At 28.9% G+C, this 13,460-nt stretch overlaps 2 protein-coding genes across 4 annotated transcripts in view; one reads left to right on the top strand and one right to left on the bottom strand.

Annotated features, from left to right (window-relative positions):
• The window catches only part of mTor (serine/threonine-protein kinase Tor), a 218,302-nt gene extending 206,319 nt beyond the window's left edge, over positions 1-11,983 (top strand). For all 3 annotated transcript variants that reach the window (XM_076464082.1, XM_076464079.1, XM_076464080.1), the window contains 5 exons: positions 1,063-1,128; positions 1,778-1,852; positions 4,284-4,361; positions 8,306-8,411; positions 11,367-11,983. In XM_076464082.1, the coding sequence (XP_076320197.1) occupies positions 1,063-1,128; positions 1,778-1,852; positions 4,284-4,361; positions 8,306-8,411; positions 11,367-11,382 (341 nt within the window). In that variant the 3' untranslated portion in view covers positions 11,383-11,983. The remainder of the gene's footprint in view (positions 1-1,062; positions 1,129-1,777; positions 1,853-4,283; positions 4,362-8,305; positions 8,412-11,366) is intronic.
• Positions 8,104-13,460, bottom strand: part of LOC143230468 (cytidine deaminase-like) — a 46,975-nt gene continuing 41,618 nt past the window's right edge. Inside the window, exon 6 of the transcript XR_013016447.1 lies at positions 8,104-8,214. The gene's annotated coding sequence lies outside the window, so the exon portion shown is untranslated. The remainder of the gene's footprint in view (positions 8,215-13,460) is intronic.

Genomic DNA, 13,460 nt, shown 5'->3' with positions numbered 1-13,460 from the left:
TAGTACAGCAGTATGTCTGTGGATTTAGAATGCTAAAATCAGATGCTTGATTCCCCTCGGTGGACTCAGCAGATAGCCCGATATGGCTTTGCTATAAGAAAACATACACACAAAGAGTTATTAGCGCAGTCTTAACTGTGTGTGTCAGTCTTATACCACATTATTTTTTAATTATTACTACTCAGTGAAATACTGTATATTTCTGAAGTATTAATTTCATGTGTTACTAGTTATATTCTTTTCTAAACCTTACTTATGATTTTACAACACGTTGAAGATAAGTCTGTTTCCACAAGTTCTGAACTTTTCAAGCTTAGAATTGAAAAAATGTGAAGGGTAGTTTAAGTTTCACAAAGTGAAAGTAATTTAATTGTATTACCAACTATACAAATGTTACTTTAAGAATTAAAGAAATGTTTGTCAAAATAGTAATATTTGCCTTATTTTATATATTTAGGGGAAGGATGAGGAATGCTTTCTTTTAGTTTATTTTTTACAACACTTCATCAGAGTTGTTTATCTAGTGAAAGTATAGTTGTAACCAAAATATTTATAGAAGTTTGGGTAAAACACAGTTTCTATAATATTGAAAACACTTCTTAGATTTTCCTTGCATACTACAAGCTAATGACTTTAGTGCATGAGGCTCTTTCTTAAATAATGTATACCTACTAAAAAATAAAAAGGTGAATTTGTGTATTAAGTAAAAATATATCATCTAATACATTATAAATTATGGATTCTATCACATTATTTAACCTAGTTTAAATTATTATTTAACATCCATACAAAGTAAAATGGAATCTCAGGGAAAAATTAATTGGATTTACTAATAAAATTTCAAAGGTTAAAAGTTTAGCTTTCTACTCAGATCAAACTCATTTTATGCTGAATTTTATTAGTAAATCCAATTAATTTTTCCCTGAGATTCTGTTTTACTTTGTATGGATGTTAAATAATAATTTAAACTAGGTTAAATAATGTGATAGAATCCATAATTTATAATGTATTAAATTATATATTTTTAATAATGTCTTTATAAAATGTTTTACTTTATTGTAGCCCAACCCAAGACAAAACATTCAAAAACAAGAAGTGAATCAACATCTTCTAGTCATGAACAAACAGGTCAGGCATTATTCTTATATTTATCATTAGCTAGTGACGAGAAGATGCTAAAAATTTAACATCTAGAAGAAAAGGCAGTGCCAAGATTCATGTTGTACTTTATCATGACCTATAAACTTGAGTATAATAATTAGCAGTATCACTTTATCATTTATAAAAATCAAAATTTGTAAAACATTTTTGTGTAAAACTGATTGAAAATACATTTTCTATATCAAATCATAAAGCATCTGTGGTTTCTGGTCAAAGATAACAAAAGCCAGATATTTTTTTAAGATATTATAAAAACCTTTCTTTTATGAGTTATCCAAGTAAAGCTTCTTTCTGCTTCTCAACTGTCAATGTTATGGCTGTTAATTGGTGTTATAATTACTTAGAATGTTGCTAAGCATTGTCAGAGATGTTTAATGTCTGTTTTTATTTTAGCTTAAAAGTTACTTCTGTATCATAATGAATATTAAATGTACGTAAAAGTATTTTAAAAACTAGTGAAATACACAAAGTTTCTTTTACTTTTAAGACCTAGTCTTTCAGTTATTGTACTAAAGAGTTAGAATGTTATCTCATACATGTAAATAAAACAATGAGTATTTGTATGTGTCCATGCTTTTTAAAAGACATCCTTATTAACCACAGAAATATTCAACAGGTGATATCCTAGAAAATGTAGATGTTAGCTCTCAGTTGGGAGTAAAAAAAACTGAATCAGCTGAAAACAGTGGAGGTATGTATATCTTTCTCTTCTTTTATTGTATTCATGTTTCCAAAGCAAATTGTACTATGTAAAAGAGATGTGTCAACTCAATGTAAAAGCTTTATTTCAGGACTATTTCTGGTTGTCTTGAAATAAACTTTTTGTCAGGGTAATGTATACATGTAATTCTGTGTTTATGTTTTTGCAGAATTTCAAATTAAAAATTCTTTTTAATGTACATATCCACTAATTGGATCAAGTACGATACTTTTAGATATATAGCTTGAGCCTAGTTATTTCATATGGAACTGTGCAAGTCAGTTTCCAAAAAAAATATGTGAAGAAATGTTTGGTTGATAAACATAATTTCAAGCTAAATGCAGTGCTCAAGATGATACAGTGTGAAGCATAAATACATCTGTGCCAAGAATACAATCAGTTTAATTTCGGATTAGTGAAGTTAAAATAAGTATGATTTACTGTAATGATTGCTTGAAGTTAATCCCCTGGCTTATGTTTATAAAAAAAGGCATTATTAGCACAAATCTAGCAACAATATACAAATACCCAAATCTTGGCAATAAAAAAACATTTTGAGTTTGTTAAAGTATTGAGTGAAAATCAAACCAAAATAGAGGAGTGAGCTACACAACTTTGACTTGTATTCAAAGGCTGATTGGTTTGTATATAATTTAAGTTTTCAGAGTGTAGCAAGAGGTTTTGAAAAACTGAGTAAAATCTTTAGATAACTATTTACTGTATGCTGATTAACAGATTAACTTGCTAGCATTCAAACAAGGGTTTTAGATTAGATTAAAAACTGTAGTGCTTTATTTACGAGTACAATAAGAGGAAATGTGTGTTGTTTGTAATAACCATGAAAAAAATGCATGCTTTAGATTTTGCTCTTATCACTGACCTATTTAAAAGACAGCACAGTAGAGTGTAAGGTACACAGTTTATAGTATTACCTGTTTTTTTAGGATAACCATATATGTTACTGATGTGGTAGATTTCACTATTATGAATCCTTCTAGTGTCAAAAACATTTCACTGGTAAGCAGGTTTAAAAATATTACGTCTCCAATAGAATTTAATACATAAACCACAATTTTCTTTACAGTATTATTTTTCATTAATAAATGCACAAGAAATTAGTAATGTCATAAGTATCTTTCTATGTAACATACAAAACATTTGCATGCTGTGAAGCATTAATTTTCAGAAATATGAAAAAGAATTTTATACTTGATTTTATTTTCACTTCACAAAAAGATTTTGAAAAGGAATATAATGAAGCTTTATTTAGCTGGTTATCATTATAAAGTTTCATGAAAATGTTTTAAATTCTTCAATTGATTATTTTGAGGTGGTTAAGAGAGTCTGTATCACTGATTTAGACATTGTCTTGTTTTGTAAAAATTGAAAATCTTGATAAAAATAATTTAATGTTTAAAATGTTATATGCTTTGAGCAAGAATGTCAGTTGTGTCTGACAAAGGTTTGGATATGTACTTCCTATTGATGCTAGATTCTAGCATTATTTGAGTAAAACTAGTTTAAATATGGTATCTAATGTTTGTCTTTTATGTAATTTTAAATATCTTAATAAAACCCAATAATCTTTGGAAAATGGACCTTACTTTGTTGAGATGATCAGTTATAGGTTAAATGTACTGAAACTGAGACATCTCAAGTATTTAAGAATGTAACCTAAACTGTAAAATAACATTACTTGGGTATATGATTTGTAAACGATGGGAAGAGAAAGGGTAGTTTATAATCTAGTTAATAGAACTACTCTTTCTAATTTTGTTTCTCATCCATTACATGGTCTGGTGGTTATGGTGCTTGACTTGCTATCTGGGGGTCTCGGGTTTGAGCCCTCATCACACTGAACATGTTCACCTTTCCAGTGATAGGGGTATTATAATGTGATGTTCAGTCCACTTTGTTGGGAAAAGAGTAGCCCAAGATCTGATAATAGGTGTTGTTGACTACCTGCCTTCCTTCTAGTCTGAGTCTGTCACTGCTAAGTTAAGAACAGAAGGCCCAAATAACCCTTGTGTAACTTTGCATGGAATTCAATCCAGACCAGTTTCTTTCCTGCTTAGTACTAATTTAGATTGTCTTCAGAAACTGATGTCTCACTTTTGGTAGAATGACCACATAACTGATCAAGATGCTTACAGTGATCACTTGCCATTTGCATCTGAGGAAAGAAAGTCCATTTTCTGAAAGCTCTTGGGTTATTCAATTTGTTGTTGCAATTTGTTTTAAGTTGACCTTGGATGCCTTTAGGTATTATGAAACATATATAACTAATTTTCTAAATACTCTTAACAACCAGGCTAGCAGCCAGATATAATTAGAAGCAGCATTTAAATTGTATTTCACAACAGTAGATGTCCATACAGTTCATGTTTCTGACTCATTCATCTTCTTTTTTTAATTTATGCAGAAATTGCAAATAGCCAGTCTGAAGGTTTGAATCAAAAGGCCTTGGATATTGTGAATCGAGTTAGAGACAAGTTGACAGGTAAGATAAAGTGTTGGTTTATTACAATTTAGGTCTCTCAAATCCAAGATTGAATATTTAATACCACAATTTGAAAAGTTGCTTAGCTACAGTCTGTGACCCATTCCATTCAAAGTAGTGTTTACATTGTCACACTTTGCATCACATTTAACCTTATCTAGACAGGTCAAAGGCCATGTCATAGTATTTGTTGACTTTCAAAATTTTATGGAACAATTATTTTATGTCAGTAAGCTTATTATCAAATTTATTATTATATATTAGTTAATTTTTAATTTAAAAATAAATTTTAAAAGAACACACCTAAATATCAGTTTTTGTGTGTAACATGGAATGTTAATTTAGCATTGGTTCAGATTAGATGTTTGTGATGTTCAGATACAAAATCTTCAGTTTCTTACAAATTGGGAATTAAGATTACCAATATTGACAAGTTAGAATGTCAAATACGAAACTTGTCTATTTGTTGAGATATCAGTACATGTATTGAATCAAACAGTGATTTTGATATTTGAATAGATACATATGTACACTTCTGTCTACAAAGTGTGAATAAACAAACAAAATCTTTTTCAGCTTAATTAAATTTTTAAGATGTCAAACTTGTTCCTTTTAACCCTTTTGCTATGGGCTTGATACAATATACATGAGTTTGTCTACACATTTGCTCACATTAAGTATTTGCTCTATAGCATTTAATACATCATGTATGTCTTCAGAAAGTTTGGTAGGCTTTTAGTAAAGATTACAAGTATTTTATACAAAAAAAGTAAGATTTTTAATGAAATATTTTTACTAAAGATTTTTTGTAAAAAAGTCTGTTTTGTTACTAGTCAGAGTGCATTGTGGTCTCATGATTAAAAACTTCTTCATTCCAAAAAATCTCAAATATTATTTGAGTTATTTCTAAAACCTAAGTACAAATCAAATGTTTGTTTTTAATGTTGTTCTCTATACCCTAACTGTGGGGTCTATCACTGAACCAGCCTCATAACCATCCTAAAAAATTTAGGAAGTAAATATAAGTTGTTTTTTTGTGCTAGAATGACTACATATTATAATGCAAAAATACAAGTGTTTAGTCTAAGTTGCTTAAATCTTATAATGCTATATGTTTACATATATATATTTTGTTTTATTATGTATGCCTAGCTAACATTACATAACATGCATTAACATGGTGCACATGTACTCAGGTTTCATATCTAGTAATATAAAACTGACCTTTAGTATTCACTGTCTTGGCTGTATTTCAGTGGACTATATCTTGTAATATACAGTCATATTTCAATTATTTATTATATGTATAAATATTATTATTATTTAGAAACAAATTATTAAACTTTTATTAAAATATAGAACAATAGATTAAGAAGTAAAGCAAATGCTGCATTTAACATACCATGTAACTCACTAAAAATCTATATTTAGTTGTATTCTTTTAATATTTATTTTTAAATTAGTAAATTAACTTGTATATTATTTTAAAATTTGAATTATAATCTACAATTTGATTCCAAAGCGTATTGACATAAATGCACAAAATAGTTCAGTAAAATTTTGAATGCAAGTCAACAAATGCAATGACATGGCCTTTGACCCATGTCCTGTCACAAAAGGTTTAAGCTTAGATTTGAAAAGGTAAGGTTAAACTTTAGTGAGCTGAAATTTCACATTTTACCTAAACCCAGATACAAATTAATTATTAAGTTTCATAAATTGAAGTGGAATTCTAAAAAACCTGGAGGTTTTCAAAGTTTTGAATGTGAAATTTTAAAATTTTCTGGTGTATAAAAGTATTTTAATGTAAAAATCAAAATTACTTTGCACGTTTAATAGGCAATGTGAAAAAATTAAAAAGGCATGATAAAAACATTACTTAAAAAATCTTAAAACTTTATTTTAAAAAATCTGATATTTTGCACATGAAAGCCCTGTAATGTGGACTGATATTTATTTCAAATTTTGTGAACATATGCTTACTAATTTAAAATCTATAGCATGACAACAATATCAAGCAGAAAATAGATGCAAGGCCAGTCCCCACAGATCATGCCTGTGCTGAAAAAGTTAATTGAAGTGAAAATAAACATTTTGAAAAACTGATCATTTAATTAATAAAAACAAATTAATTGAATGATTGCTAAACACTTAGAATAAATCCCATATCCATGATTTTGGTTATTAGATTTCATGTTTTGATTTATCTTTTTTTTAAATTTTTTATATTTGTTTTGTAATAAAGTATGTGTCATCTTGGATCAGTGAAGGGAATTAATAGAAGACTTTCCTGAGTTGTACTTATATTTTGGAGCATTTTTCATAGTCTGAAAATGACCTGTGTTAATATCAATGTTAAAAACTGTCAATACATCATTTACAGTGTTGTGTTGTTAAAGTTGTACAGTAAGTGCTGTAGAGTAAGGGTAACTAACAAAAAACCTTGCATATAAATTTATTAAAAACAATGAGCACCTGTCTTTTGGCACATTATCTTTAAATTTAGACAAATGTTTGTCTAATTAATAATAATTAATTGATTTCAGGCTGTATCGTAAATATACTTTGAATATTAAGTACATTTACTTTCATTAATTTGATTTTAACTTTTGCCACATGTGTAGGGCAGCATAACATTTAGACATAGCTTGAGTATAGAAACATGACTTTTTTATATATTTATTTAAAACTACCAAAATGACTATTGTTTTTACTTCATTCTATACATTAATTTACATTTATTGCCCAGCTGTCATCTTTTCAGGAAAATACATTTTTACCTGTGCTGACCATACCCACTTTGTCATAGATTTGGCAATTAAAACTACCTTGTGAATCTTTCAATGCAGAGAAATATTGTATTTTTTCTTCCATTTATGGAAAAAAACAAAAACAAATTAACTTGCACCTCATCTAAATTGTATATTATATGGGTAAGTTAGTGTATGAATATTCAGTCCAGACTTCCAAAAACAGTCTTCATCCAATTTAAATCCTTTAAAAATTCAAAACTATCTTATATTTTATTATAACTTTTTATAATGATTTAAATTGCTACTAAAAAACCAATTAACTTGTGAATACAAGCTTCTAATTACATACTGTTTGTTTTACTGAACATCCATCTTTATGTATTTTTGTAATCTATTAAGTGAACCGACAGGTCTCAGGTCTAATCTGTTTATATTCTTTTGCAGAATGTTCTCTTTCTGTGATTCAACTATTAAAATATTTTAGCATTTTAGTATTTTACACACTAGTGGGGGCTTTATTTAACTTTATGAATGTACTGTTATCTCAAAATTATTATAAACGTCCCTCACAATTTTGAATGAAAATAAACTGCACATTACAGCATACTTGTAGAGTTATGTTTTGAGAGATTACCTTTTTGTTATACAGACCCACCACATAGTATAAAATAGTTGTAAAAGTATACTTTAAGAGCCACTAAACACAATATTTTTAGAACTATATTTTGAGTAAAAGAATAACTACATATTACTACATTATACAATATGCCTTTAATTGGTAAGTCTGGTTTTTTTTATATAGGTATTCCATTGCAACATTATACATCTGTAACAGTGTTTTCAATAAAAAGTATGTTATATAATAGTTGACAAGTATATTTTTAAACTACTAAGAATATTTTTATTTCTTTTCTGAAACTAACAGATACACTTTGTATATTTCCTATTTAAAATGAAAAATTGTACTTGATTATTCATAATTATATAGTTCCAAAATATTGTCCCCCACTAGTACAGCGGTAAGTCTACGGGTTTACAATGCTAAAATCAGTGGTTCGATTCCCCTCGGAGGGCTCAGCAGATAGCTCGATGTGGCTTTGCTATAAGAAAATACAAGTTCCAAAATATGTTTATATATGACTGAACTAAATAGAAATAAATAAAAATTTGATTATTTTTATATTTAATTAGGCAGGGACTTTGGAACAGAAGTAACCTTAGAGGTTCCAGAACAAGTGGACTTACTTATTAAACAAGCCACATCTCATGAGAATTTGTGCCAATGTTACATAGGATGGTAAGTAAACATTTATCACTGAAACTTGTAGGCTTTAAGAGGTAATTAATCAGTTACAATGCAAATAAATTTAATTATAAATATCCTAGTGTTTAATTTGCTGAAAATTCTAAACAATCTTATTTTAATAATGTTAGCTTTTTATTTGTTCAATATCTAGCATGTTTTTAAATTTTTAAATCATTACAGACTGAACATGTTTAGGTAAAAAGTGCCTTAAGAAATCAGTACATGCTTAGTTTAAAAATATCAAATACACCAGATTTAATATAAGTGTCAAATAAGGCTTCATTTTTGAAACATTGCAGAATTAATAAGCTTTACTTGTTATAGTATAGTTGTAAATATCAAGATACTGTTATCAACTAGATTTGCTAAAAATTTATATAGCAGAATCAAAGCCATAAAGCTAGAAAACAAAGTTTATTAAATATTCATTTGTAGAAGAATATTTTTATTGAAATGACAAATGTGGTATATTTTATTATTTATATATATATAGACATGGATGGACAAAAAAAAACAACACCCCATTCAAAAATGTTAACAGAAACAGAAATAACATGTAAAACTATACATTTTTAAGAGTGCACACAATTAAATCTGTTCAAATATAATTACAAATCCTAATCTTAACACTGGCTTTCATAAATACCAGAACGTTTATTAATTTTAGTTACATTTTCTCATAAAAAAGTGTTGTGCACCTGCTGTAGTTTATTAGAGCTTGTTATTCTAATTAGACTAAAATAAACAATTTTTTCTGCAATAATTGCATGTAAAAATAAACTCAGAATAACAGACTTGTTTCACAAGCTAATATTTATTCAGTATTTCCTTGTATTTCACTACTGCTTCACATTCTGTGTGGCATGCTTTCAATTAGTTTGTACAGATATTCCTCAGTGATTGACTGCCATCCTTTTTGAGTACATCAAAAAGTTTATATTATGTGTTTAGCTTACTGTCTGTTAATCGATTTAACTCAGCCCATAAATTTTCAGTTAGATTCATATCAGATAATTAACCTAGCTATTCCATAACATAAATTCCATTATTTCTAAGATGTTTTTTAACAGCTCCACAATTGCAGAGAAATTTGTTTGATCATTTCATATGTTAATTGGAATAAGATCTAAGAAACTACAGCAGGTGTACAACATTTTCATGAGAAAATGTAACTAAAATCATGAAAAGTTTGGGTATTTATGAAAGCCAGTGTTAAAATTAAGATTTCTAATCATATTTGAACAGATTTCATTGAGTGCACTCTAAAAACGTAGGTTTACATCAGCAACATTTCCAATGGAGACCACTTTTTTGTTCACCCACGTGTACACACACACACACAATTGTATGTGATGAAATTGTTATGTGTTGTTTTGTTTTATTTTAGTGTGCAATTCTCTTGCAATTCGAAGTCTTATGATATCTCACTAGGAGACATCTATCTCATTTCTTCTCATGATAAATGCATGTTTTTGTTATGATTTAAAATGTACAAGAAGAAATAAACTTGTGAAAGTATATACACAGGGAGAGAGAATGAACAAAACCAGAGTATCATGAGTGAAGCTTAAAACTAATTTAAATTGAATAAATTCATTACCACACTAATAATGCACAGACAACAAGAAAAAATTATACCATTTGTCAAAGTACAAGGTCTAATTTTTAGAGTAAAATGCAATAACAGCTTCTTGAAGTATTGAGGAGATATCCCATCTATGAAACATAATAAAAAAAATGAAAATAAATGATGAGACAATGGCAAGGAAAATCAAATACGGATCAGGTATTAGGTGATTTAAACCACAATGTTTCTATTTATTATCCCCTAGACAAGTTTCAGATCAGTGTGCACTTCATAAATGCCAGATCAGATTACAGGTAGAAAACCTTTTGCATTTTATTATAATTGAAGGAGATTTTTTAAACTTAATCACTTCTGTGGTTTTGATACATTCAAGATGCTGTCAGTCCTGTGACTCTATTGTTTTTTTGCATAGAAGTCAACATGATAACTAGATTATAGTTTACATATATCATTCACCAAAGAATCACTGTGCAGACTGTTTACTAATATTCTGAATGTTTTATTTGAACTATTCAAGGTCAAGAAGCTTTTTATTATTTTTTACTATTAAACAAATTGTGGTATTTCACTCAATTTGTATTTGTAACTTGATCACACAAAATTCTCAGAACTCAATCAACATTGAATTTATAAACAAAAATTTATAAAAATTATAAATCGTACATCTTATGAAACTGAAATAAAATGTAATGAAACATATTTACATGTGTACATGAAATTGCAACATCGTTATTATCATAACACAGCATAAAGAATACTCTGAAAATCAGCCTTTAAAAAAATCCTTTTGATGCTACAGCATAACATGGAAATTATTATTTAAAGTTTACACTGCAAAAAGGTTTTATTAAACCTTAGGAAAAACATCCATTCATATACATCACTCAGGATAGGCCTTACACCTATACACATAATTGTTTCCGCATATTCCTTTTTTCACTCTATATCCATAAGCAGAGAATGGGCAAACAGCTGTTTTCCAAAGTGTTGTTGATCTGCTAGTACAATGTGCCAAAATTTAATATAATGTATAGTTTTGATATTTAATGCAATGTCTGAAACTAAGGATTATTTAAATCATACTGAAAATTCTGTTTACAAAATTCCCTCGTTGTTGTATATTATATGGTGAATATGTAGCCTGTATGCACGTGATGTAATTTATAGTATCCGACATGTTTAATGTATGTGTGTGTGTGTCATTTTAGGATCAATATCATATAAAGAAACTTTGAAACTTAAAACGGAAATTGAATCTATACATATACATGCACATATATTGCTATAGCAAAATGTTTAGCCTTAAGGTAAATATAACAAGGCCTGATTTTTAACAGAACTTAACTTTTAATTTATAGGTGTCCATTTTGGTAACTGAGTAACTGAAGAGAGAAAAAGGTACTGCAAACAGTTGTCAAGACTTATGTTTACCAAATACTTTTATGTTTACTTTGTTCAGATATTGTATTTCATTTAATGTTAAATGAGTAGGGAAAACTAAATATATTAACTTGTTTGGCAGGAAATATCAAACAATTTTATGCACATTTATATTACCTACATGGTTTTTTGAGTAATATTTCTTTTAATCAGACATTTGTTTAGAAATGTGGTCAAAATTTGACGTTTTTATTTTCCAGTTAAAAATATAAAATAGGTACTGATGCCTGTGAAAAATGTATTACTGTTATTTAAATTAACAATGAAAAATATTACCCAAAATATTTAATTCTTACTGAAAAACAAGAGAGCCTTAATTTTCTTAATTCTGTACAGTTGCAAAAGTTTTGTGATGTAGTAGGATATTAATTAGAAACTTGTTTCTGATAAACAATTATAAAAATGCTGATTTGAAAGATTATATCAGTGAAAATAATGTAAAAAATTTGATCTTTCATAGCATTATTGTTCTGTATTGACGAATTTTGACTTTGTATTTGAAAATAAAAATGGCAATATGCAACTTAAACCAAAATCAAAACTTTATTTATTCAAGTGTAATTACTACAACAATTGCTTCATTATTTGTAATAATGTTGCATAGAAGTAAATGTTTTTTCCTGTTTTTAAAATTTTGTAGAACAGCATAATCAAACTTTCTCAGTTCATGGTGTCCACAGTGCCCTGAGGCAAAAAGAAAACCTAACAGTTCTGTTTATTGAGTAGTTAGGTCCAAACAGCTTAATACTTAATAAATATTTATGTCAACAACTTAATAGCCATTTCAAAGAATGATATACATAACTTGAAAGTGAAAACAATATTTTTGTTTCATTTTTAAATAATCACAATTACTAATGGTATGTGTGCACCTGTTGGGCACTGCACACCTTCTCAAACCTTGGAATCAGATTGGACACCACCACCCTCATTTCCTGTTCCACATTGATTTTTGCACTGTACTTGCTTTTTATCACAGCAACTGCTGAAAACCCAGCTTTGCAGAGGTATGACATTGCAAATTGAATGAGGATTTGCTGAGCTTTAGCACTTAGCAGTGAATATTCTTCTTCTACTGATATCCAAAAATCACTTAGTTCCATGCTGCCAAACTGTTTGTAAAGTCTTGTCACAAGACAGCTCAATAAGATTTTCTTTATTAGCAGAGGTAAATTAAGGTGGGGCCTTAGACATGAATGGGTCTTGGATCCATGCAAACTTCTCCATATCTTCTGGAAAGTAATTTTCAAAACAGTCACTAAGCTGTGTTAAGCACTCCTCTAAAACAGATTTTAGTTCGTGGCTCAAATCAACTTCATTGGATGTAACAAACTGCTGCAACAGGGGAAACAGTCTTTGCCACCATCTTCATTCATTTTTCTTCCCTGTAGTAGTAACTTTTTCCTGAAGGTGTAAACCTTCTCTGCAAGTTTCAGAATGTGTGTGTTTTTTTCCCTGCAGAGAGAGATTTAACACATTCAGTTTTTGAAAGATATTGCACAGGTATGCTAATTTTGACAAAAAATCAGTATCCAAGAAGTTTTTAGCACAATTGTCTTGTTGTTCTTCGAGATAAAAGTAGAGTTCTTATCGTAATCTGAATGCTTGTAACAGTACATTCTCATGGGAGAGTCATCACAAACTACATAGTACAACAAAGATGTATGCACAGATCCTCAAACAGTTTAAAAAAAACTCTCCTTCTGTAACTGAATTTTTATAAAGTTCAACACTTTCCAGGACTAGATTTAGTGGAGGACTTGGGTGCTTTGATACAAGGGTTTCCCTACAGGTTATGCAGTGGGTCCACAGTGCATCAAGAGCTTTGCTTTGTATGAGTGCCTGCAATACTCCATAATGGTTGGATATAGAGCAAGCACCATTGGTACAGACACCAATGCACTTAGTCTGACTTGTTTTCACACACAAGGGTCAAGGATTTCAAACAAGTCTTGAGCCTTTGTACCTGCAATGATACTTTTACAAAAGAGAAGGTCTTCCACAATTTTGTC

Source organism: Tachypleus tridentatus, chromosome 10, assembly GCF_004210375.1.
Source record: "Tachypleus tridentatus isolate NWPU-2018 chromosome 10, ASM421037v1, whole genome shotgun sequence".
Lineage (NCBI taxonomy): Eukaryota > Metazoa > Arthropoda > Merostomata > Xiphosura > Limulidae > Tachypleus > Tachypleus tridentatus.
This window is presented reverse-complemented; position numbering and strand designations above follow the sequence as displayed.